Source organism: Cheilinus undulatus, linkage group 13 (genome assembly GCF_018320785.1).
Source record: "Cheilinus undulatus linkage group 13, ASM1832078v1, whole genome shotgun sequence".
Taxonomy (NCBI): Eukaryota; Metazoa; Chordata; class Actinopteri; order Labriformes; family Labridae; genus Cheilinus; species Cheilinus undulatus.
This window is the reverse complement of record NC_054877.1, coordinates 4,164,822-4,192,788: the sequence shown is the minus strand read 5'-3', so window position 1 is coordinate 4,192,788 and position 27,967 is coordinate 4,164,822. Positions and strand designations below refer to the sequence as shown.

Genomic DNA, 27,967 nt, shown 5'->3' with positions numbered 1-27,967 from the left:
AAAGCTTTTGCCCAGATTTGTGTAAATCTATCTACTGACACTACTTTATTAACTTTTCCTAAAAGTTGGGACAGTTCCAGGTGGGATATAGATCCCTGCACTGATTTGGCTCTCTCCTTTAGGCTTGTAATTTTTTCTCTGAATCAGCTGGCATGTTGATTTTCTTTAACATCTGGAAAACTTCAAACTTTTTACATTAGAGAGGATTTCAGTGGCGTCCCTAAAGAGAGAAATGAGGATTGATTGCTCTCAAGAAAACTCAACTTTGAATTTTCAATCAAGAAGATCAATGTGCTTTCAAACCCAGAGTAGTTAGTAATTACTGGGAAAATAACCAGTGCTGGGCTGTGGGGCTGTGAAGAGAAGTCAGATTTTATTGGGAAATTTACTGATCGCTTGAATTATTTGTGCAGGAGATCAATCAGCTTGGTGCTTGTCCCTAAAAAGGCTGAAGCGCTAAAGCTATTTAGCCTTTTTTCTTATGTCAATACCACCTTATGTCTACTTTAAGTGTCTCTCCCCATGCAGACCCTCCCATGGTGACCCTGTCCATCGAGCCTCGGTCCGTCCTGGAGGGCGAGAGAGTCACCTTCACCTGCCAGGCGTCTGCTAATCCTCCAATCATGGGCTACAGGTGAGGAAGAGGAAGTTGTCCCACAGTTTAACCTTAAGAACTGAGGTAACTTTACAGAGTTACAGGTGTCTGTGTGATAAGTGTGAAACTTCTTGAATTCCCCATTGGATTGTTACGATGCAGCCTTTACTAAAACAATCTATTGACATTGGGTATGAGAGATACACTGCAAATTATTTGGTGCTTACCAAGATTTAAAAACTTAGATTATGAAGTGTTAATTAATCTTGTTTTAAAAGTTAATTTCTTATTTTTAGTGTGTAACTTTAACTTTAACTAGTGTGTAACAGTATAATCTTAAATCAAGCACGATCATATCTTTTTGTCTCAGTCAGGAAGTCCTTCACTTAAAGGGATACTTTCACATTCACCACGCTATGAAATAATGATGGAACATTACGAGACGGAGATGTTTTAAAGTTAAATGCAAAGCCGGAACTACACTCCAGACATGGCTTCTGCACTGTGTCACTCTACCCAGTGATTTACTCAAGAAATAGTTCAGAGTATTTGCTTCCTGCGTCGTAATGTTACATAAGTATACGTTATTATTCCATAGCCTGATGAATGTGCAGGTCACAACTTGTCCATGAGAGCGTTTTGGAGTTGTTGGATTGTGGATTTGATGAGTTTGGTGAGAGAAAGCCGGAATACCGTCTGCTTACATTGAGTCGGCACAGCAGGTCCGAACTCAGCAGCGGCCGATCTAAAAACAGCTTGCACCGACAACTGAAGGTAACGAACCTATTACTAAGACTATAGGAATCATGGCAATGGATGAATTTGCCAAAATGTTGAAGTATCCCTTTAAGGAAATAACAGTGAAAATAAGCCACATTAGTTCTCTCACCCACAGTCTCATCAAAATAGATCTCATTTTAAGACTCATTAACAAACTCAAGTTGCTTGATTTAATAATCAAACAAAAAGCATCAACAGAAAATGCAATTTATAGAGAAGAATACTTCTGACTTCAAACACAATGTTGGAAAGACATTATATAGCCTGATGTCAGTAGAAACACTAAGATGTATGGTCTAAAAATATGGACTAGTTTATGGATTACTTTTAACATGGATTTAGACTTATTTTAAGATGAACCAACTTGTTTTAAGACACAGCTTTATCATACTTTACTAAAATTAAGTATTTGTTCACTAGATTTGATAATATTTAATTAGATTATTATAATTTTTTCAGCTTAATTTGCTTAAAGCAAAAAATTAAAGAAATCAATTTGCTTTTATTTAGAATAGTTCACTTATTTTTAAGCTGTCGGAAGTTCAGTTTTAAGCAATCTCGGCTTAAAACCTAACCTGGCACGCCAGATGAATGTGTTTCACACATCCATCTGATAAACCACTCATACACAGTGTTTGGGAAAGGCCAGAGCCTTTGAAAAAAAAAAACTCAGTGTGATTGGATGAACGTTCTGTCTGTCACATCTTTACGAGCCAATCAGAGCAACAAAACATGTGAAGTAGCCACAACCGAGCTGCCACCCCTGCACCCCTACCGAAGAAGTAAACTCCGCGAACCATGGCAACCATAGACATGTCAGTACACAACTTTTGTTGTTTTTGAAAAAGAAACAACCCACTGCTGTTCTTTGTTCTTATTCTAACAAGAAATGTCACCAAGTTTTGATAAAACTGGCGCTTTAGCAGCATCCACTAAAGTCTTCTGTCTTTACTGCACTGTAAGTGCCTGAAAGTACTGCCCATCAACACTGATTGGTCACTTTCTAACTGGGCCCTAATGGTTAAGACGGGAGCTTTGCAAGATAAATTCACCAGTGAGAAGCACGCAAACGGTCATGTACATCTACTTTGCAATCTCAGCTTAAAACCAACATTTTCTGCTTATTTTAACCCTTTTGAAGGGTTCTGCCGACTTACTTATTTCTACATTTAACAATCTTATTTCAAAATATCTTATTAAGTCAAATTATCTTTCTGCATGGACAGATAATTTCACTAGTTTTGAGTACCTTTCTTCACAGATTTAGTGTTTTTATCTTATATTAAGCCCCCATTTTTTGCAGTTTAAAACCATAAACAGCTCCTGCATCATCTCTTCAAAGACTCCACTGACAAAGCAGTAATTTAACATAACAGAATGCAGGAGTTGCTGGTCTACCCCAGAATAACACCACACATGACTGTGTGATAACCAACCAACTTTGGATTGACCTAAAACTAAAGAGGAAATGAGAAGAGGTGGACCTTAAACCTTTTAATCAAATCAGCCTTAGGCGTGCTAATATATACTAAAATACTGACCTATACCAATGTGGATGTTATGAAAATGTGTATTTCTGCTTGACAACAGCCATTTTTATCTAAAACCTACTGGGAAATTCCTTGGCTTTGCTTCCTAATCCCAAGTGAATGCTTATAGTCATGCATTTTTTTCAACTTTTGCATTGATTTCTCATCTCCCCAATCTGATTCTGTCAGTGCCAAATAGAAATCATTCATGCTCTTAAATTGAGCCTCTCTTTTGCAGTCTCACAGCCTGCTGTGTGGCTAGTCTGGAACAATTTAAAACTTTTTAGTTATTAAGCCTCAAAAGACTGAAAATAAAATGAAATAATGAATAGAGCCCGGGTTTAACAATAGCTGAGCTACTCTGTGATCGCTAAAAGTTGGGTGCTCTTTATCAAACAGACCTCCTTATGGGCTACTTACTTTGTCAGCATTGTTTCAACTTAAAGTCCACTTAAGAAAGTGTTGGACTTGGTGATTGCGGTCAGTGTTCTTTATTGCCAGTGTTTCATTAATACATGCAGTCAGACATCAGGATCCAGACTGCTCTTCTCTTTAATGCCAATAGATTTACTTTCATCTATTCCAATCTTCTTGTAACCACTGCCTGGAGGTGATCCTGAATCCTAATTTCTGCTTGCAGAACAGAATTGGTGAAGGTATTGAACAATTGTTCAATTAAACATTGACTTTTATCTAAAGTGACAGCACTGAGGCAGGGAAATTGCTAAATGCTGAGGCTTTAAGTCGTCAGTGGTTTTAATCTGAGGTTTGAGACTCCACCGGAGGGCCCCTGTATGGGAGCTCTGCCAGGTACTTAAGCACTGAGCCCATTGAGTGTATATGAGAGTGTCATCTGATGGCAGATGTGCAATACAGCTGAATGATTTTGAGCTATATATCTGGCAAGATATGGAATCCCTGACAGAAATTAGGATAGATTTATTTCTTTAAGTTGCAATCAGTCCTGCAGCTTCTGACATCAACGCTTTGAGGATGTGAGTTTAAAAGTGTTCATTGATAATATAGAAACGCTCATTGTCTCATGGTGGGAATCTAAAATTGGATGATCTCCAAACTGTTATTTAAAGGCGTCGTTTTTCACAGATACACTGCTGTCAGACTGAAATAACAATGATTTGTAATGCTGGAATATTTGTCGAATGTGTCTCCCTGTCAGATGGGCGAAAGGTGGCGTGCTGCTGGAGGGGGCCAGAGAGAGCGTGTTTGTCACCACGGCAGATCACTCCTTCTTCACCGAGCCCGTCTCCTGTCAAGTCTTCAACGCCGTGGGAAGCACCAACGTCAGCATCCTGGTGGACGTGCACTGTGAGTACGGAGCAAACACTCCTGGACTGAGTCACGCTGTTCATGTGTCGAGTTCTGGGGGCTAAATTTAAACCTGAGTTTAAGACTCACACTGCATCTCTTCTCCACTGTGCTCACATTCTCCATAGCTCTGCATATGCTCTTCTCTCACTGTTGTCTGATTTAGTTCAACAAACCGTAACAAATTTGTTGTCAACATACAAATCAAGAACAGGTGTGATTCCACACAGACATTAAGTTTACTCAGTTTTCACTCATGGAACCTCCCCTACTGAACAAGACCAGGGTCCTACTGCTGTCTGCTATAGAGAAGTCAGTGGTCTCAGGGGCCACCTTTGATTTAAAGCCAGTTTGTTTATTTTTCTCTTCTTAAAAGTAACTAAACCTCAAAGCCTTCAGGGACAGGGCTTCTCCCTCCTTCTTACTGTCCCTCATCAGCCAAAACATCATTCTGTCCATGCTGCTTTTCAGATTTGATTATTGGCCATAATTTCATAAACTTGAAGGGTAGACCATGAGCTATCTACATGAGAAACATTCTAACACAGCAAGCGTAGCTCTGTCAGCATAAGCTATGTAGATAATGTAGCTACGTAGATGAAGCTAAGCTCACAAAGCGGCTACATAAGCTATGGAGCGTTATCTACTTTTGCTAAAGCTCATGTTGCTAAAGCTAACTTAGCTACAATTGCTAATGCAGCAACGCTAATGACATAGCACAGCTATGTTAGCTTTAGCTGAAGCTAACACAGCATATGTGAGCCACCAATGGCGGTCTTACACCGGAAGGTTTTGCTAAAACTCTTAAAAGACTCTAAAAAGACTGACACCTGTGACCCCCTCACATCTAAAGACATTTTGTCAGCAAGCCGTTGAGTGTTTAGTCTCAGACTGAGATTTTGCAAAGATTGGGGGTCACTAACTACAAGACATGATTCCTTTTGAGATTATTTCCCATCATGCATCTGGTGGAAATTCACAACAACAACAGGAAACAAGATGTAAAGGGAGATGGAGATCACATCTGAGTGAATATCTCTTATAACCAGATGTTTTTCAAAAATTTAGATCGAGTAGAAACAAAAGGAAAGTTTAACACCAAAGCAACTTTGCATGTTACTGCAACATCCGATGAACTATACGGGAAACACTTCAGAATAAAAGCACCATATGAGAATGAGAGTCGTCTCACCGCAGAAACAAACTGATAAGACTTTTACTTTGAAAATCCCAGAGGCAGTTTACGGTACCTGTCATGTCAGCCTGGAATGAATTGACAGACAAGGCTCTCAAACACACAGGTGCAGAGATCTGACTGCAGCTCTGATTATTAGAAAAGTTTTTCAATCTCTTGAGCTCTGAGCGGACATTCAGCGGCTCTAGAATGATCTATGCTTACATTCATATTTTGAAGAATGAAGTAAATTAATGTGCTTATGTACACCAGCTCCCATTGGTCTTAGATGACAGTTGTGTCACTGAGAAACACAATTTGCATACAATCAGACTAAAGTCCTGCAACAACATCAGACATGTTTGATATTATCACAGCGCCAAGACTGAAGACGGACTGCCTTAAAACAGCTAAAATCAAGCCTTATGACCACCTTACACCTAAGGACTGAGACGACGGGAGGAGGAAGACTTTGATTTTACTCTGACTTTGGAATTTTGTCTGCGACTTTGAAATTGGAGGAAAAGTCTTTAGGGGTAAGGCCGCCTTTAGTCTGTTATTTTTGCAATGTGATTATTTCATGAATATAACTGCCAGACTTTGTTTATGAATAAAGTTGAAAAAAAAATCTAAAATGTTGGCAGCACTTTCGTTCTAACAAAGACGGTGTCTCAGATGGATGGTCTGTATATGATTGGCCATCAGAGATCTTCTGTCTATAGACCTATTACATTTAAGTCTTACCTTAAAGTTTGTTTCCATCATCAAGCTCTACTACCTTCTAATCTCTTAAAAATCAGTTTACTTTGCTTTACTTCTTGTCTCTTTCCTTGTCTTTTTTGCTACACTTAAAAACTGCTGTTTAATGTGTCACAACATCTCTTTGGATGAAAATAATGAGATTTGGTACCAATTACTTCCTTCCTGTGTCTGTAGTAAGGTTCTTTCATCCAATAATAACAGTTTATTTTTGATCAATATCAGAAAATTAAATGCTGTAACTAACCATTCAGATAAGACAAGGGGCTCATTATAAAATCATTACTGGATAAGTGGATGAACTGTGGTTTAAAAATGAACAGAAATTGAAAAATAGAGACAAAGAGTGCATTATCAACAGGGTGATACTCCATGTCTTCATGGTATGAGTTTATATGTTCTTATTAATAACAGTAAATGTACCGATTCACCAAGGAGAGCTTCAAAGTTCCATTTGAATAATTTCTACTAGAAATTTGGGACAAAATGTATTTTTAATCTTTCAGATTTTGAGTGTTCTCAGCAGGAAAAAGACTCTCCTGTCTCCGTTTTGTCTGCCTAAGTTTCAATCATTTATTCCTGTCTAAGCACAGTTTACCCCTCTCACTCTTACACCTTCAGTTGGCCCGATACTAGTGGTGGAGCCCCGGCCCGTCACTGTGGATGTGGACTCTGACGTCACTCTGAACTGCAAGTGGTCCGGTAACCCACCGCTGACCCTCACCTGGACCAAGAAGGGCTCCAACATGGTGAGAAGGAGACAGATTAGCCTCATTTGACCTTCATCTTCAACTCACACTAAAGTTTTATCTCACCAAAACATCAAATATTAAAGTTGAGAAGACAACATAAACTAGGGTAAAACCCCGATTCAAACCTATATTCATTTCTAAGAGCCAGACTCTATAAATGTTTGCTCAGTAGCAAAGCAGACGATTAGAAGAGAGACTGGGTCTTCATATCTTAAATCTTTAATTCATGGCTAACAAGTGAAGAAAAGCTCCGGGAAAAAAAAACTAATGGAGCCTGCTGAGTAAATCAACATGTTTTATGAATTAAATATAGATCTCCCTCCCCCCTCTTATTTTTTAACATCTCTCCCTCTCTATCTGTCTGAGATGTACTCAGCTGCTCTTTGTGCATACTTAAACTCCTGATATGTGCATGTGCAGGTGCTCAGCAACAACAACCAGCTGTATCTGAAGTCGGTGAGCCAGTCGGATGCAGGCCAGTACGTCTGCAAGGCCATCGTGCCCCGGATCGGAGTGGGAGAGACCGAGGTTACACTCACTGTCAACGGTCAGTTACTTATCATTACTGTGCAATCAATAAAAATACTAGCAAAGATTATCATGTAGGGCACATAGCCTTACACACAGCCTGCTACATGAGGATGGATCTAAAACTCTATTAATCCAGTCGTGTTTTTATAAATAATCACTGCCAACCTCTGCGGTCTCCAGTTCCATATGTGTCTGAATAAAACTATGACTATGCATTTGATAGTAAACCACAAATCCCTTTGCTTCTAATCTCCTAAAAAATAGATTTGAGAACTTATTTATTAGCCTTTTGTTGAAATTAATGTGATAAAAACACTGATGAAAATACCAACATATCTAGAATGCTTCCTATAAATCTGTGCTTGTGTTTTAAAGACTAAACACACAGTCTGTCCGTCTACCACTGACATTTTAGTCTTATTTTAGGCGTTGTCAACACATAGGGGGTTTCTTCTTTTGCACTGGGGCATTATGGGTCACAAGTGAAGCAGTGAGCTGTCGAGCATGTCATTCTTTACACGAGATGAATAGTTTAGCACTGAAGAAAAGGTGAGCCAGACAAAAGGCTACCAATTGTTGCTATGGCTACACAGACGACAAACGAGGTACCAAAATGTAGCCTATTTGAGTGTATTAAATCACATATAAAGATGTAAATCATTACACTTTATGCCATTTCATGCCTTGGGTTCACAAGTTGGTCTGTGTTGCTTTCACAACTCAAACGAACAGCACCAGGGTTTGTTTGGAAGCGAACCGAGACCCCCCTTTTAAGCAGACCAGGATCCACTTGTTTGATCTGCACCAGAGTTCGTGTGTGCTTTCACACCACTCCAAACAAACCAGACTAACCAGAAAGTTCATTTAAAGCAGACCAAACAGCTCTGTTGTGATTGCACCCTAAATTTGTGTTTGTTGTTTTTTTTTTGTTTTGTTTTTTTGGGTTTTTTTTTGGCAAAGGACCGGAATTCTTATTTCAATGTAAAATTTCAGTTTTCTTTTTTTTCTATATAAATTTGCAAAAATTTCTCAAATTCTAATGAGAATAAAAATCATATTTTTTGACTGTAGCACCAGGCTGCTAAATGGAAACAAGTACAGGGAGTCTGAATACTTTCTGAATGCACTGAATATCAATCAATCAATCAATCAATGAAGCTACAGCAGTGGTACTGGTCCACCATCCACTGCAGTGAGTATTGTTATAGTAGTCACATGTCTTCAAAATGTTCATAAAATAAAAAGATTTTTATTCAAACAAAAACCTCTAAAAAGAAGAACCTGAGAAAAACTTTAATTCAGCGGTCTCTTAATGTATTCCAGAGTTTTATATCTCAACGATACAGTGGAGCACTCCACTCCACAGGCCTTGTTTTTCTGTCAACCCGACCTGATTCATTGTAGCCCAAGCCTGACCCAAACCCAACATCCAATTCTTCAAGTCTGAACACTTACAAAGCAAAGCTATTATTTCAATGTCAAAACACTCCCTCTCGAAAAGAGCAGCAATTACTTAATAAATCAAAAGTGATTCACCATGACCTACGGTCCCAAAACAGAGCCCAGATAAACTTCTTAAATCTTCATCCTCTGATGGGGTGTCAGACACCAAAAGGAGGGCAGCCTCGCTACTGGCTCGTCCTTGAATATTTGGTCCTGAAACTTCATGATCTAGTAGAGTCTTTCAAATTGCCAGTTCAGAGTATTTCAGATTTTTTAAGTTTTTCTTAAGTTCATTGCTGTTATATTTCTCTGATCCTCTGTTATTTTCTCTGTAATCCTCACACTTTTATGTCCTCTCTAGGTCCTCCCATCATCTCCAGCGATCCAGTCCAGTACGCCGTCAGAGGAGAGAGAGGAGAGATCAAGTGTTACATCGCCAGCACCCCACCGCCTGATAAGATTGTAAGTCCATCCTTGGAAGTTGTAATCTGCTGCAGAGGTGCCCGACCTTTTTTAGATTGCATCTTTCCTCAGACAGAATCCTGATAAGAACAGCTCCTCATCCAGCCTGAAACAAAATGATTTTCACTCCCTTTCTTTAGCTTGTGTTCCTATCTAAACCATCAGCCCGAGTGGTGTGGGCCTCTGTCTGTGTCAGAAGGATGTGTGAAGGATCTGTTCTCCCTCGGTGGTGAAAAGTCTGACTCACCAAATGTAGCAGCTTTGTCTGGTTGAGTGAAAGAGAAATATGCCAAGTGCAAACATTCACCATAGGTGCAAGAAATCATGACAAAAGATGGGCGCAGCTTTTCCTGTCATAAGAAGTTAAGCATTAAAGGTATAATATGCATCTTTTAGAGAAGATGTCACACATGCTCAGTTGCATAAGGCCAATGTTCTGCTGGCCACTCACTGCTCGATTTTAGGCAATTTACCTCCTTCAACAATCTTGTCTAGAGTCAAGACTCAAGACACCAAAAACATTTCAATCAGGAGAGACTTAATACAAGTTTAACAATAGTTTATTTTACAAATTGAATGAAAGAACTGTGCAAAGTCCATGGCAGTTAGACTCCACTGTGATGATTTCACGTATTTGAAGGGGGAGTGAAGTAAACGGGGGGAATAGGATACCCTCCTATGGAGTCTAGACACAGGTGGTGGTGTTCAGAGATGCAGGATCAGATGAGGAGTAGACTTCTGAGAAGCTGACCAAGAACCAATGAGGTGGCATGGGGGAGATTGAGCTAGAGACCTGTGAGCATCTGGACTAGATGCTGATGGAGGTGGCTGGGGTGGAGCGTCTGCACAGAACGACTGGCTGACTGTGAAAGAGAGATTGAATGATTTAAAATCTGACAGGTGCGTGATGATTGGTCAGAATCTGATTAGCTGAGTACTTAGGAGAGTGAACGCCCATAGTCAGCTGATCGTCAGTGCGGGAAGAGAGAAGAATGGGAAAGGGAGAGATGTGAATGAGCGTTGACTGAAGAATGAGCAGAAACAGTCTTCCTGCTTGAACTTTCCCTGAGCTCCATATCAAAGCCTCCCAATCTTGACTTGTAAGTATAAAAAAATTGGATATTTACATTTCAAGATCATAATACATCTGATGGACTACCCACAACAACCACTGGATGAACCAGGGCCATAAGTGGTCCTCAACATGGGGGTCAGGACCCCCAGGGGGTCTTGAGACACAGAGAGGGGGTCGCCAGATGCCTTCTAAAAACAAAGAATATTTTAAAATGATTTAAAATTGTATTTCTAGCCCATTTTATGAAAATAAATGCATAGAAATGGTGAAATGTAAATTTAGTGAGATTTGTGGAGAAATCAAAGTCATGTTTTAAAAAAACCTTAAGATGTAAGTCTGTACCCAACTTTTCTTGAATGTACATAACTGTGTTCAACTCTGCCTCAACCACCCTCAGGTACAGTGTTGGCCCCTGATCTCTGGCACTTAATTTTGGGGGCTGTGAGCCGAAATGTTTAGGAACCCCTGCTGTAGATGGTGGGATATTCAAAGTCTTTGTAGTTTTAAGTTGAGGAGCATTTGTCTGAAATTGTTGCATAATTTTTAGACACAGTTTTTTGCAGATTGATGAAACTCAGCCCATCTTTACTTCTAAGACACTCAGACCAATTGACCCACTTGACCAATTAACCTAATTAGTTGCGAAATGCTACTCCTTTTGTTGCCCTGTACAGACTTTATTTAGCCATCAAATTCAAAATATTGTAATGAAATGGTAAAATGACTCACTCTTAACATCTGATGTGCTGTTTATGTTTTATATTGAGTAAAATTTTAGTGTGTGAGATTTGCAAATCATTGCATTCTGTTTTTTTTATTCACATTTTACACGGCTGGATGGTGTCTCGGTTCTCCTTAGTCCACAGCAGTGGTTTTCAAACTTTTTTGCCCAAGGCGCACCTAAAGTTAAGCCAAAATCTCAAGTGGCAAAAAAGTTGAAAAAAGGGATAAAATATGATGAAAAAATGGCAAAACAATAGCAAAAGTGGGCAAAAAATTGGCAATAACAGTAGCAAAAATTGCATAAAAGAGGCAAAAATGTGGCTAAAATGGGGTTAAAAGTGATGATAAAATATTGGCAGAAAATGACAAAACAATAGCAAAATGGGCAAAATGGTTTATGAGGGGGCAAAACTGGGTTTAGAGCTAAGTGTCAAGAAGGGTGCAAAAATAGGTTGTAAGTGGCAAAAAATACAAATTCCCAAGGCAAACCTAGACTTGCCCAAGGCACACCAGTGGACCTTGCCACTTCATTTGAGAACTACTGGTCCACAGGACTTGGCATCTGTGTTTTCCAGACAGAATTTCAAATTTTGATTCTTCTGACCACAGAACAGTTTTCCATTTTGCCTCAGTCTATTTTAAATTAGCTTTGCCACATTTTACACAGCGTCCAAATATTTTTTGAATTTTGGTTTTATACTGCAGTAAGAATAAACATCACATAATCTTTTCCAGTGTTGTTCAGCCCTACTTTTCTGTCAGGTGTTGTTTGTTTCTCAGACTGAATCAATGTTCTGTATAAATTTATGGTTCAAAAAGCATGAAAAGATACCATAATCACACGGGGTTACATGTACGGTGGCTTTAAAACCACTAACTGTTACAGTGATTCTCCAGCATTTAATGTTCAGTGCACAATCCATGCCATCTTGATTTTAGTATAAATTGGACCAACCAGCCAAAACCATTCCAACTCAGTGAACCCTTTCCAAGTGGTAGCCATCTTTTCTTGACAGGGAAGTGTTCCCACAGATTGCCTCAGCAGCAAACTGTAATGAATATCCTCCTAAATGTGCAGCAACTGCAGCACTGTGTTTTCTGTCCTCCCTTTCTTTGTCTGTGCATTACATAAGATACAAAACGAGCATTTGGTGTGGGATCTAAACCTTTGAAAGGGAGAAAATACCAGAATTCTCCTAAATCACAATTATGAGCCGGAAAATGGAAATAAATCCAGTAAGGACATTTGAGTTTGACGGCTGGAACGAGTGTGAGGGTGAAACAGATTGAAACGAGAGGCAGGGAGATGGAGGGAGGGCAAAATTCTGTACCTTTCAGCGTCAATTATCCAATTGTGCAGCGCCGACATGACAGAAATCAGAGCTTTTAGAAGCTTCAGCCCCCTGCCGCAGTGGCAGAGAGCTCAGAGCGTATAATGTGATATGACATTATAGTCCTGGCTTAATGCAGAGACACAAAGACTTATAAAATATGGAGTATGATGCCGTGTGCGAGTGCTTGTGTAGAAGAGGCAATGAGAGATTGAGAAACAGACGCTGTAGCAACAAAATTATTTTGAGAAGAAGCAATAAAGACAGGGATGTTTTTCAAAGCGGAGGATTGGATTTGTGAGGAGAAACGTTACGTAAGATTGTCAAAGGGAAAAAAGCACCTTCTCTTCTCGCTTCCTCTTGATCATATTAACCTTTTTTATTTTTCAAAATCAGGTTAAAAGCTACATTAACCTGACATATGGCTCTATGTATATTTGATACCGCCTCACTCCATATTTAATATCCTCAAATTTCTACCTCAGCAGATTTTTCGGAGAGGAACCGGCTTTATCGCCTTTCTGCACATGCTTCACTGCGTGTGTTGTGATATATTTTTGTGAGGTATTTCTCAGCCAAAAAGTTGCTGTGCAAGTTTTAATTAGACGTATACCACACCAGCAGCCAAAGAAATAAAAAGATGTAGCCAAGGTGTGAGAAAATAATTTGTTTTTCTTAAAATATATATTTCCTGCCAAGACTCGCTTAACCTTTCTTAACACCGGCCCATCTGTTTGCTGAATGTTTACTCTGGATTAAGTGTTTGTGAGCGTGTGTTTGAGTCACTCTGGTTAATACAACATAAGATAAGATAAAGTCAAATTAGCATTATTGATCCCCGAGGGGAGAGAGAGATAGGAGCAGGGAAAAGTGGAGTTTGGATAAAAATCAAACAAACAGAGAAAGTTGTGTCTTCATACAGAGCTCGTATCGCCTTGAAGGCTTCTGCCCGCTGCGTTGATTAGTGACAGATTTATAGATTTACTAATGTTTTAGAGTACAGATGTAGAAAGCCTTTGATCTCGACTTAATCCGAAATAGACGTAGACCTGCTTTTCCATTTTAATGCAATGCTTTAAAGTTGGGGATCACACAGAGGGAGGCTTGGAGGGAGTTTTGCATACTAAGTGCTCTTAAATAGCTTGTCATAATCGATCATACATACATCAGAGAATGGATTAAAGCACATAGAAGTAGCCACATATGCAGTATATAAAAGTATTCACCCCCCTTGGATATTTTACCCTTTTACTGATTTATTAAATCAATGTGAAACAGATTTCTACAAAGTGATTGTAGTATAAAAACACTTGTGTCTGGAAGGTCCAGTCGATGCTTAATCAGTATTCCTGGCCACCATTACACCATGAAGACAAAAGAACACCCCAAGCAACTCAGAGTTCAGTTAAATCCATCATCAAGAAATGGAAGGAATATGTGTAAAAACGTCTAAATCTACCTGGATCAGGCCGTCCTCTCAAACTGAGTGACCGTGCAAGAATGAGACAAGTGAGAGAGTCCACCAAGACACCTATGACTGAAGGAGTTACTAGCTTCAGCAGCTGAGATGGGAAAGACGCCACTGTTGAAGAAATCTCAGATTAAAGCTGGACTAGACCAAAAATAGTGCATTTTGGCAAGCAGACAAGATGCCAAACACTGCACATCCCCACATACACGCCATCCCCACTGCCACAGTGGTGGCAGCATTATGCTGTTGGGATGCTTCTCGGCAGTTGGCCCTGAGTCCTGAAAATGTTGGACTACTTTTTCTAATGGAAATGAGCACTTTCAGCCCAAAAGACATTAAGATAGACAAGAGGATTCCTTTTTTTATTCACCAACCCAACCTAAACAATCACTGCACTCTGCTGCTTTGTCTAAGCCCATGGTGACCACAGAGCAGTTACTTTGTTTAATGTAAGTTTTCTGCCTAAATGTTTTATACAAGCAGTGACATAAAAGTTTGTTGTAAAAGCTTGATTAATCAAGACGTATGCTGTTCCTCCAAAAATTAACTAGGTCTCAGTCTCAGAACCTAAAAACAGTAGTCTACTCTCGCCCTCTGAGAGAGGTTACACACATCTCTGAAAGCATCTGAATTCCTCTGTAACTGCGGTCAAGCCAGCAATTACAGATTAATGGCTTCCAGGCAAGACTTTTCCTGTGGCGTTAATGTAGCTTCATTTCTTGGTCCATAACATCCCCACAGGAGCTTCTCTTCACCTGTTGTGTCCTCTTTTTAACAGCAGAGGTTATACAACACCTACAGTTTGGATCATTTCAGCTTTATGAGCTCAAGAAAGAAAGGAGTTTCCTGTCTCTCACTTTCATTTCATGCAGATTAAGTTTACCAAAATCCAGTGTCATGATGCAGATTTGTAGAAGCAAAAAGTCAGACTTTTCAGGTGCGTCCTCATGATAAGTAAACTTTTTTTTTATTCTCATTTGTTGGATGGAGGTCTGATCGATCGTTTCTGGTGTGTATCAGGTATTCTGGTCTACGTGCTGATTAGTTTACCCAACAGAGCATCAAACAGATTTGTGGCTCAAGTTGAAATGTTTGATCTGTGATGGATTATTAACCTCACTTTTGCAGACATTTGTTCACAGAGATAGATAAATCATCATCAGATTATGGTGGACCAACACTGGCGTGCCATTAGCATGGATCAAGGATAAACCACCTGTTTTTCGATGTCCCTGTGGAACTGTTTCTCCTGAAAATACCAAGGCTGCTGATTGGTCAATACAGCTGAGATAATAAGATCTACCTCAAACAGAAAAACAGACCACTCATGCTGAAAATCCAGACCCCCGTGTACAGCTTCTACATATCAATGTAGAGTCTTGTAAATAGAGATTAAGTAGAATTATTCTGAACACCTGGCAGAGGCGGAGTGATACACAGTGAAAAGGCCCAGTAGTGTTTGCTTTTGTAAAAAAGCTTAGGCTTTTGTTGAGACATATGGTCACAATTAAATGGGCTAGGCTGGCTAAACCCTAGATGATTCTCAAATCTTAACCGAAAAGTTTAAACTTGGGTGACTACTGATGTAAGAACAGTCCCAACTTTTTTAAAACATCCTAATCCTCCCAACAAGCTACAGCACCACACACCTGCTGTTTGTAGTCATGATTTCATAGTGAAGAATCCACAGACTTGACATCTCACAGAGACTCTTGTCATGCATTTAACCATTTTATTGCAACAAGGATATACTTTTACTTAGTGAGGAATGTTCAGCTCAAAAGTTAGGTGGGATGCTTTGACTTTCTAGGAAGTGCATGGCATGAAACCCCCAATAAAATGAGTTCAGAAGCAATTAATTCATGGTAGCATAAGTCTAAAAGAGGGCGCAACAAGTTTTGTGCTATAAAGGAAGAAGCTGGGGTGGAGGAGGTTAAGCTTTGCCCGCAGCAGCGTGGTGCTGAAAAGAGAAAAAGTACAGGTGACATCCCAGCTGAAAAAATCTCATATTTGGTCAGAGATAGCCCAACCTGGAATCATGAATATCAAATATGTTTAATATTGATGACTCTGGAGGCTCTGACTTAATCAGGAGTGGTATGTTAGACGCCACACACTTGAAGTTTTGCAAGGCAGATGGATTGGCTAGATCCGTGTCTATCATTTGGCAGATCTATCTTGCACACTTTCAAGCTCAAACACTTGTTCTTGGTGCTGGGCCAATCAGCATCATTTAATGAGAACAAAGCGGGAACTACAGGTATAGTTTAGTTTTACTGTTAGCCTGTAAACAATGGAGGCAAGTGAAGAGAGTAGCGCGGATGCAGCTATAGTGGCAGTTTTCTCAGAGCTGGACTGCAACGTGTATTATAAGATAGGGGTGTAAAGGTACGTGTATTCGGACCGAACCCATTCGGTAAGGGCCTTTCAGTACGGTACAGACGTGTACCGAAGGAATACATGTGGAGCCAAGCTCATACACAGAAGGAAAACCAGAGAGCAACTCACTGTCACACTGTCCTGACAACCACAGCAAACGACAGCAACAGCCTGAATATTCCCAGATAAAAGTGCCCTGTTTAGCAACACTTTGTTTCCCAGTAAAATACAACAGTGGACAAAGACAACAATAGCGCTGACTTTATTCACCAGCTGAGTCTCTAAAAGCACGTCGTCCAGCGGACCAATCAAAGCATTTGAAAACACTTCACTCAAACAAGAACTTCACCGTAAAGTGGAGGAACAGCAAAGTCTTACCAGCCGGTAATAAATTTCTTATTCTTTAAGATCGTTTTTCATATAAAAATGGTGCTCTGGCCCTGTGAATCAAATTAATTTAACCTTCATACGTCAGCCTCAAAGGAGGGGGAGATGGACTCTGCAGCTGTGTCCTAGGTAGAGATATCCTTAGATTTCACACGGCTCTGACCTCTTTATCCTCCAAGATGGGCTGTGAAAAGTTCTCCCAAACTTTGTAGTAGGTCCCACTGATTAATAAAGTAATCCGGTGCTGAAGTCCGTGTTGAAATTGGCAGGAAATATGCTAATTAACATAATTTAACAAGCTAACGCATGGTATGATGATGCGTTCAAGTTGGCTGGGAAATTTGTTTTTTAAAGGATGGGTATATATATGTCAATATATCAATGAAAATAACCTAGTAACTCAAAAATGTGTTGAGTATTGTGTATTGTAATCACTGAAGAACTTTTGGAAGGAGGTTACAGCATTATTAATAATATAAATGTAATTTATTCAGCCTATTTATTTTAATACAATTTAATTTAAAAATTAAAATTATATTTTATTTATTTGCTTAAATTACCGTACCTAAAACGTACCGAACCGTGACTTCAAAACCGAGGTACATACCAAACTGAAATTCTTCTGTATTGTTACACCCCTATTATAAGAAGAGAAAATAACTGCACTGAAAGCTTTTCTTGATGGAAAAAGATGTTTTTGCTCTTCAGCAAGAGTTGGCTCTACCAACTGGCTCCACTGATAGTGAACAATAACAATGGCTGCCTCCCAGGCTTGCATTGTGTAGTTCCCTTGTGTGGTGCACACTTACTACACCATGTTTTGTTGCTCTGATTGGCCAGTAAAGAATTCAATAAACATAAAATTTGTCCAATGATACTCTGAGATTCCTCCTATAGGTGTCTTTTTAACATTCAGCCCATTACCAGTATCAGCATTTTATTTTACCAGGGACTGATCCAAACAAATAATGCAAAGGTGTGTTACTTGCCTCTGTAGGGTGTCTTTCCATCTGGCTTTGTTTTCATTCTCTACAGTCTCACCTAATCTCCTGTCAACAACACTATCTCACTGGCTTGAAATCACATGACTACCAGCCAATCACCACCGAGGCTTCAGAGAATAACTCTGTAAGGCCTCTCCTATTCATTTTTCCTTGATCTCGATGCAAAACGTTACAGGGTCAAGGAAAGCTTTGAGTAAGAGGATAGGAAAGAAAACCATAGAGATAATGGAACTCAACTGCTTGTTTTAATCAAAGGTTGAACAATCGAGCTGACTTAAAGAATTGTGGGTCATCTTTTCTTCCCCCTTATGGTAAAGGATGGTCCAGCGTATCCTTTGCGAAAGGAGATAATAAAGGAAGTAATGACGTTCCTTTCCTGACCTTTGGGAGAATTTGAACAGGCCTTATCATGGCCGACATGCTATTGCTTCATTGTTGATTTTCCTATTTTTTAATGCATAGTTTTACTTTTGTCACATTAAGTACAGTTTGATTATCATAACAAATGCATTTTGATGCCAGATGTGAGTTATTGGTCTTATGCACTAGGGTATTGATATCACATGAAAACCGATAACAGTCGACCCTTATCCTGTGCCATGGATTTGTGCAACATCTGGAATTTCAGGTTAATTCTTTTGACAAATAATCCCAAAATTGGGTCAAGTCTCCCAGTCATTGGAGGGTCAAATCAAGCCTTACATTGGGTTAAAAAGGATCCGGTATGCAGCTGGCCATGTTATGGTTTGTTTAAACCATAGTTCCATTTAGTTAAATTGTGTTTCAGGATCCTATAAGCTTAAGGACACAGAAATTTTTGGAATAGCTCCAAAAGATTGTTTCAGCCAACAGCAAAGAAACAAGATGTACTGGCCTCAGTATAATCCTGACAAGCAAATCAGCTGACAGCTTCTCATGAACAACTTTAAGGAGAAGGAATCTCTACTGACCCTCTCCAACTTGACTGACTGACTGACTATACTTTCAGAGCCATAACATACAGAGTTGCGCTATGGGCAGTGTTTATTTATACTGAAAGCCGTAGGTAATGGCTGCCTCCACTCGGATAAAGCTTCTGAAGATCTTCTGAAAAGTCCTGCCCTTCCCAAATGCTTTCTTTGGGTGCATCCCCAGATGATTGTGAAATACATTCAGCCGATCTGGCGCGTCTGGTTTGCTGTTTCCTGCTGACAGGGCTTTATGTTTTAACTTTAAGGGTCCTTCAATTCTCAACCCACAGACATTAGGGACCGCACAATTGCACATCCCAAAAACTAATCACTCTGCCAGAGCGCACAATTCAGTCATGCATTTCAACAGGAACCAGATAACTGTGGTCAGCCATATAGTAGGTTTTGACCCAGTCTTGTTTCTACAGTAAATGATAACGACATGATTATTGTGTCATGAATAAACCAGAAAGAATACTAATACTTAGACTAATACTTGTCCCTCTCATGTGTTTTTTTCAGGTTTGGGCATGGAAGGAGAACGTTTGGGAGAAGGAGAAGGGCACCCTGATGGAGAGGTACACTGTAGAGCAGAGTAAACCTCCGTCCCAGGGCGGGGCCGTCCTCTCCACCCTCACCATCAACAACGTCATGGAGTCGGACTTTCACTCGCCTTACAACTGCACCGCCTGGAACTCATTTGGACCCGGCACAATGATCATCACCCTGGAGGAGACAGGTATGGAGAAAGTTTGAAAGAAAGGGGTAAAAGGGCAAGAAATGATGCCAACTGTCAGTACAGCATAGTTAGTGTCACTGTTAGAATCCTTGTGTTTAGTATAAGGAAACATTTAGCAGATTATGAATGAGGAACCACACTGTCAAGCTTAGGACTTATCATCAATTTCATCAGCTGCTGCTTCACTTAAATTGAAACTTAGTTCACACTATTTAAGGCTCCTGTGGGGATGTTTTGAACCATATTAAATTGAAACCAGATATCAGGATGGATTTAGAATGTGGCGAACCAGAAGTGGGGCTGCATTGTCATGTTTTGTTCAAACCAGATGTGAACAATCACCTATTCGTGCATATCTGAGCGTGCAAATATAGCGAGAGGGGAGGAGCTTTCAGTCAGTTGTCAACAATCATACAAACATGTCAAGTAGTGAAGGAAAACCTAGCTTGCCTGATGGGGTAATGCTAACCTGGGCAGTGCTAACCATGGTGCTAACTTGGAAGAAGATGACTGAAATCAAGTGGTGGACAAAAGTTTACGCAACGTTCCTGTGCTGGTAGAACAGACAGGTTGTGTCGTATAGCTCAGGGTAGCCACAGACGGACACGTCAGTTTTCTGTCTTCCTTCTTGGTTGAATAATCCTCCCCCCTCCAGGCCACCAGACACGCCAGACAGACATACATGAACATGAACATATTTCACATTCAGCCCATAGGAAGCGTTAGGGAAGGGCAGGACTTTTCAAAAAATTATCGGAAGGTGATTGGAGGAACATAATGTCCATCACATTCATGACAGTCCAATCAGAGCAACAGGCTACTGCTGCTGTAAATTGAGCTGAAAAAGCTAAGGCTACGGCCGATCGGGAGATGTGAAAAAAGGTCTTCTCTGCCAAGCTCTATGCTCTTCTTTTAAAAAGAAATGCGTCCAGTTCTGTTAAAACCGCTGCTTTCCTACAGCTACATCTGAGCTAGCAGCCAATAGTTACACCAGCAAACCCCACCCATAACGATCACAAACCCATCCCAAAGCAGGCCAGGACCAGAGTGAAAACATTTTTTCAGTTATGCAAAGCTTTCAGTGTGGCTCTCTACCCTTGTTTGAATAAAGAAATGTCGCCAAGTTCTAACAACACTGCCGCTGTGGCTACATCCGGGCTGATCACTCAACTAGCAGCCACTGTTTACAACCACTGGCTGTACAACTAACCACCACCCCATAGCTATCAAAAACTCATGCTGAAGCAGGTCAGCAAAAGAGCAAAAACATCTTAAATGTCTTGAAAAGCTTTTAGTGTTGTTTTTTATTCCTTAATTTACATAGAAGTGTGATCCAGTTTTAGTAAAACTATGCTAAAGTTACGTACAAGGTAATCACCGCACTGGAGGCAGCCATTGAAAATGGCTATGAGTACAACTAAACCCCATCCATAGCTACTGCCTCGTTCTCCCCAAATAAAGCTGGTTGGTCTGAACAGTATTCAGTGCGGCCCAAATGTTGTGCATTAAAGCGTTTAAAGATAGACTTGTCTGATGACAGTCTGGCCAATCCATTTGTTTTGCAAGGTTACAAATGCTCGCTCAATTTGCACAACCTGAGGCAAACTTGTGTCTACTCATGCCTTTAAATTGCATTTGAATTTCACTGAATTTCCCCGTGTCTGGTGTGAATACAACATCAGGATATGAAAATAGGAATCAAAGGAACGGGCTGATAACGCTGCGGATGCTCACTCACGTGGCATGTAGTTAGCACCAGAGATATCTACATGTAGAAGCTGTGTTTAAGAAGAGCATATTTACTCTGTTTTGGGTTTTCTAAAGACTTTTTCTGTTATTCTGAGATTATCACCTTGTTAACTGATCAAGGAAATTGGATCTATACTTTCTCAGGTAAATGCAATATGCTTCCACACATTCACATTCACACAGGATAATGGCCTTTATGGCACATGCAACCCTATGTTAGGTAAATAATTTCTGCATGAAAACCTGCCTTTTTCATTGGATCAAGTATCCTGGATCATGAATGCATGTCTGGCATTTATGACAAAACAAACGGCATGAAAACTGAGTCATTTTTCTGCCGGTTGCATGCATTTTAATAGTGAATAGACCTCCCGTTGTCATTGACTGCCATTCATCACCAGCCAAGACTGCATCTCTTCGATATGGCTCCCGTGTAAAGCATCTCTCCGTTGAATGGGGGTGACCCAGACGGCATCCATGTGTAGACATTTCATAATGATGCAATATCTAGTTCAACAAGAAACGTGTGTTTTATTATGGCAGCTCTGTCATGGCAGGACATTCCCTGTTAGAGTGGTAAAAATACAGGTCTTTGATAACTGTTGGAAATATATCATTTACATGTTCAACATTTGAATGTGCATCAGAGTTAATTTAGACAACAAATTCTGCATATTGTAGCTTTAAATAATCCTTTGCCTTTGCATGCATTCATCTGGTTTCTTAATACACCACTCCACATATTTCCTGTTAGTGACAGAGGTATTTGTTTATATAAAAACCCCTCACCGTGTCTTTAACATCTGTGTGGATGAAGCTCTCCTTTCTGTCACGGACTGAAGTGCCCTTGAGCAAAGCTGTTTGGCGGTGGCCTCAGCTGGAGGACACACAGGATAGATAAGAGTGTTATGAGTCCATTCTGGCTGGCTCTGCGTTTTATTTTGAGAGCTTGCTGTGTCACATTACATTGAGAAAATGATTTCTTCATGCTCTGTCAGTCTTATCTGCCTCTTATTCTTTCAGCTGTCAGATTTCGCAGGCTTCAGAAAATCTACCAAAACATCTCAGAGAGTGCAAGAGAGAGAGAGAGAGAGAGAGAGAGAGAGAAACAGGGAGGGAGGGAGAGCGTGGATTTGTACCTCCATGTGCACTAACTGCGTTTTTATCCCCTGTCTGAGTTGCATGCCTTATCAACATAAGCAGCCCTCAGAGATCCAACATTAAGCTACTGTAGGACACAACAGGATTTATGCTTCAACAACGCAGGTTTCTGTTACAATGAGGCAGCAGCTGTCCCTCAACCCCCCTGACCCTGTGCTGCTTGTGTTTGTTTCAGATATTGTTCCGGTGGGAATTATCGCCGGTGGTACGGTGGGCTCCTCCATTCTGCTGCTTATGTTCCTGCTGGCGCTCGCCTTCTTCCTCTACCGCCAACGCAAAGGCAGTGAGTGCACACACTGGCTCTGTTATGTACTGTATGTGTCTATCAGTCTTTCACTCTCCCTAGCTGCCACTCTCCACGTCTGAAGAAAGGAACATACGCCATGCAGCGTTATAGCTTTTTATTCAAATGAGATTAATGAATATTCATATAATATGGCAAACTGCCGTGAAACGCCTACTGCATGTTCCTCTTTTCATTCTACTGACATGCAATTGTATGATGATTTTTCAAAATAAATCGCATTCATGTTCCGCTCCTACACCACATAAAGTGCATAAATAAGAGAGCAGGAACAAGAGCATTTAGGGCTGAATAGTGTTGGAATTATGAATTCCTATATGTTATTTATACAGCCTGAGGCAATCCAATTAGCATTTATGAGCTCAAACTGCACTTAAGCAAACCAAAGCGAGAAAGAGAACATGTGCTGCCTTTAACTTGTTTAATTTCGAGCTGTTCCATTGCAAATAAAGAATCGGCAAAGACAATGAAGGTGACTGGCAGAGTCCCCAGAGGGATATTCGAGGGATAAGAGTATATTTTCCTGCTTTAAAGCTGATAACACCACAACAGAGAAGATATCATTTGGAAATAGAAACTCAAACAAACATTGTTGTGGCTCCAGATAAGCCGTCTCTCGTTTGTTGTAGCTCAAGACGGCGCAGGCTTCACTCTTTACTCTTTTAGGAGATCTCTGTTCATGTTGACAAATATTGACTGTGCTGTGCTGAGGATATGTCATCTAAAAAAGAGGAGTATTATCACTCTGGGTAACATGAGGTGGTGTTTAACCTGGAAATAAATCTGTTTTTATGCCCTAAAAGCCTCATTTTGTCTGTGATGTAGAAGGCTGTGTATCTAATTGAAACGAAACCCTTTTAATGAAATGACATTAAACTTGTTTAATCTCTACCTGTGCATATTTAACCTTGTGCTGCTGCAGCCTTTATGTTAATTTGACAGCACTCAATTCAGACTTGTGTCACATTACAAGGTTAATAAGATTGCCGTCGTGACTTTTATGTAAAAGTGACTCTGGCACTTATTCAAATATGAGACAAACATATAAATTTGCCAGCACATTAAAATACAGTAACAAGGCGCAGGCCTGAAAGGGGTTTGAATGGCTTTGGATTAATGTTTTGTTTTTGTTTCATATTTCTGTCATTTTTTTTGTTAATCAATATTAGAAAAACTGAATTAAGTCCGAGAAAAAGTATTAAAAAATTTGAAATTAGCTGTTTTAATTAGTACTGCACAATTAACCTGATCGCAAATGCAACGGCAATGTCAGGCAGTGTAATTACCCTCACCAGCCACTTTATTAGGTACACCTTAGGTACCGGGTTGGACAACTTTTACCTTCAGAACTGCCTTGCATTGTTTATAGCAAGTTGTTGGAAACATTCCTCAGAGATTTTGGTTGACATGATAGCTTCACACAGCTGCTGCAGATTTGTCGGCTGCACATCCATGATGCGAATCTCCTGTTCCGCTACATCCCAAAGGTGCTCTACTAGATTGAAATCTGGTGACTGTGGAGACCACTGGAGAACAATCAACCCAGTGTCATGTTCAAGAAACAAGATTGAGATAATTTGATAGTGTTGTACTCAAGACCACACAATCCATGCAAAAATCTCAAATCTTAACAAATTTGTCCAACTAACTTCTTGTAAAAAAAAAAAAAAAAAATCCCTGTATGTTTTTAAAAGCCACTGACAAGTCCAGAATTATTTGAAATATCTGAAAATGAGATTTTTATCTAGATTAATCAGCTGAATGAGGCCTAAAAGAAATGTTCAGAGGTATGTCTGACTAGAAGTAAGATGGGCTGATGTCCGAGTTTTTGCAGGTGTAGCTATTAGTTGTTTTAGAGAGTGCTTCTCCTTATTATCACATTAGTGAAGAATAGTAGCTCAGTGCTGATCTTGAACAGTCTTGATGGAAAATCCAGAGTCCAGCCAGTCAGAGACAAGACTGAGTAAAAATGCTCTGGAGTCCGAGACAAGACCAAGACATTCAAAATGTGGTCTTGAGACCAGTCTCTACACCAAGACCGTTCTCTAGTACTACAACACTATGACTTGAGCTTTGTGACACTTCCTGCTGGAAGTAGCCGCCAGAAGATGGGAACACTGTGGTCATAAAGGGATGGAAATTTATAGCAACAATATGCAGGTAGGCATGGTATTTAAAGGTGCATTGTGTAGAATTTGGAATTTTAGTGACATCTAGCGTTCAGATTTTAGAATGAGCCGATCTGTTACCAAAACATCATATCACTAAGCGACGAGAGCCTGTGAAGACCAAAAAGGACCGTGAGCCGGACGTCATTTACATCAGTGACGTGGTGAGGGTTTATCCATTCATTTTTGTAACCATTATTTTTATAGATTATAGGTCAGTCTTCTTCTCCACCTGCCTTCCTGGTAGCTTTCAGGACCGGCGGGCAGGTTCGTATTTAAAAATCGTGTTTTGCTCTTTCTGTCCCCAAAACGTTGCCATAGACAACATGGTGGTTGGTTATGTCAGCGTCCGTGAGGGCGACCCGCGGTAATGTAAATTTCAAAAGCTTTTTTCTAATTTTGTAAAAAGAAAACGAAAGTTTAAAGGGGATGATTGTGCACTTATTTTAACACACTTCACATAAATATATAAACATTATATCCCATTTACACCGTTTCTGTTCGGCGAAATGCAGCCAAATTCTACATACTGTACCTTTAAGTGATGCTCAGTTGGTATTCAGGATCCCTGGGTGTGTACCAAGAAAATATCTCCCATCATTACACCACCACCACCTGCCTGAACCGCTGACGCAGGGCAGGATAGATCCATGCTTTCATGTTTACGCCAAATCCTGACCCTAGCATCTGAATGTCACAGCTGAAACCAAGACTCATCAGACCAGGCAACATTTTTCCAGTCTTCTATTGTCCAATTTAGGTGAGCCTGTGCGAACTGTAACCTCAGTTTCCCGTTCTTAGCTGACAGGAGTGGCACCCAGTGTGGTCTTCTCCTGCTGTAGCCCATCTGCTTCAGAGTTCAGCGTGTTGAGCATTCAGAGATGGTATTTTGGTTTGGTTTGAGTCAAGATGGTCTCTGTCTTGGAGCGGTTATTTATGTTTCTATCATCTCAAACCAGTCTGCCCATTCTCCTCTGACCTTTGACATCAACAGGGCATTTTCATCCACACAACTGCAGCTCACCGGTTATTTCCCTTTTCAGACCTCTCTGTAAACCCTAAAGATGGTTGTGTGTGAAAATCCCAGTAGATCAGCAGTTTCTGAAATACTCAGACCAGCTTATCTTGCACCAACAACCATACCACATACAAAGTCACTTGAATCTCCTTTCTCCCCCATTCTGATGCTCGGTTTGAACTTCAGCAAGTCGTCTTGACCACGTCTGCATACCTAAATACATTGAGTTGCTGCCATATGATTGGCTGATTAGCTATTTGTGTTAACAAGCAATTGAACAGGTGTACTTAAAAAAAGTGGCCAGTGAGTGTACATAATCAAATCAACGGCAGCAGTTATTTTCATATTAAGTTGTACTTGAAAGGTTTTTTAAAATGCCCGCAGAAAGGCCTTTAAGTTTATTTATCGCACTTTATAGAAGTACCTTTATTTTCACTAAAAGGAAACACATTTTTTGGGGAAAATTAAGTTATTTTGAAGGCAGTACATTCAAAACTTCAGGTTGTGTATTTTTGTTATTCTGCCTGATATTTGTATGTTTTTAGTTGAGAAATGAAGAGCCCCTACAGCAACAATTGGCAGAAAATATACTTGTGGTGCTCTTCGTTCCAGCCCTCACCAACAGTTATGAACTCTGGGTAATGACTGAAAGTGGCTGGGCTCAAACTTAGAGGTAGGGTGAGAAGCTCAGACATCTGGGAGGGACTTTGAAGTAGAGCCACTGCTCCTTGGCATCGAAAGGAGCCAGTTGAGGTGATTCAGGCATCTGATCAGGATAACTTTAGATTGCCCCCCCACTATGGAGGTATTCCAGGGACGTCAAACGGGGAGGAGACCCCAGGGCAGGCACAGGACTTACTGGAGGGATTGTATACTCCATCTGGCCAGGGAGTGCCTCAGAATTCCTTAAGAGGAACTGGAAAATGTTGCTAGGGAGGGGGACATCTGGGTTGACTTGCTTAGCCTGGTGCCACCACGACCTGACCTCGGATTAGTGGGAAAAAATGGATGGATGGATGGATGGATGGATGGATGGATGGATGGATGAATGGATGGATGGATGGATGGATGGATGAATGGATGGATGGATGGATGGATGGATGGATGGATGGATAGATGAATGGATGGATGGATGGATAGATGAATGGATGGATGGATGGATGGATGGATGGATGGATGGATGCTATAGTAGTAGAAATAATACCCTCTTCAAAACTTCCCATCTTGTAAAACTAGGGCAAATACTGACACTGCAGTGGTTCCTAGGGAAGTCTGAGTCTCAAACACAGAGACTTAAAAATGCAGTTTTTATTGATTAAAAGGTAATCATTCATTAGGTTGACTCATAATGATCAAACAACTGTAAATAAAACAAGAACAAAGCATAGACGGTGTCTGGAATATGTCAAAGTCAGCAGCAACAGGATTTATCTGTTGGGAAATCTTCAGGTAAATAGATCCAGCATCACCTACTAGGCCACATCCATAATCATGCCCAAAACTTATGACCTTAATCTAGTTTGAATGAGCCCTAATGGAGATTCCTTGATTTTTGGAGCCAGCCTCAAGTAGACACTCAAGGAACTGCAGCTTTAAAGGCAAATACATCTGGTATATAAGGAGAAAGAACAAGAGAAGATTTAAATAAAGTCTCAATTGCATAATTAAAGAGAAAATATAATCATTAAGCAAAGGTGCATGGTGATAATCTGTGATAATCAAAGGACCCTGAAGCACACAAGTGCAGGAACCAGAGAAATAACAATGTGCAAAGACTAACTTAAAGATTTAAGATAGATTTTGAGTGTGCAATCTCTTTAAAACTCACAAGCAGCGAGGACGAGGCAGCATCCCAGAGCCAGCACAGCAGCTCCAGACAGATACTCTCAACCCTCCTGCTACCATTGCTAACAAAACAACAGCAGCGTATTTTGGCAAACTAGACAGTTTGTTGAATGTCCTTGGGAAACTATGAGCTGTCTTTCGCTGAGCCATTTTGTTGTTTTCCCATTTACAGAGCCAGGGTTGTATACAAACACCAGATTTCTATTTCAGCACGCACAGAGCTGGGAGTATGTGGAGGAGGAGATTTCTGCTGAATTAAACAAAAAACGTGTTGGATTAAAATCAAAATGGTCCTGAGGAATCATAAGATAT

General features: G+C 40.3%; 1 protein-coding gene across 4 annotated transcripts in view; it reads left to right on the top strand.

Annotated features, from left to right (window-relative positions):
- Positions 1 to 27,967, top strand: part of kirrel1b (kirre like nephrin family adhesion molecule 1b) — a 181,367-nt gene that overhangs the window by 138,118 nt on the left and 15,282 nt on the right. For all 4 annotated transcript variants that reach the window (XM_041803461.1, XM_041803459.1, XM_041803460.1 and 1 more), the window contains exons 6-12: positions 529 to 634; positions 4,082 to 4,230; positions 6,785 to 6,912; positions 7,336 to 7,462; positions 9,251 to 9,351; positions 19,194 to 19,410; positions 22,496 to 22,603. In XM_041803461.1, the coding sequence (XP_041659395.1) occupies positions 529 to 634; positions 4,082 to 4,230; positions 6,785 to 6,912; positions 7,336 to 7,462; positions 9,251 to 9,351; positions 19,194 to 19,410; positions 22,496 to 22,603 (936 nt within the window). The remainder of the gene's footprint in view (positions 1 to 528; positions 635 to 4,081; positions 4,231 to 6,784; positions 6,913 to 7,335; positions 7,463 to 9,250; positions 9,352 to 19,193; positions 19,411 to 22,495; positions 22,604 to 27,967) is intronic.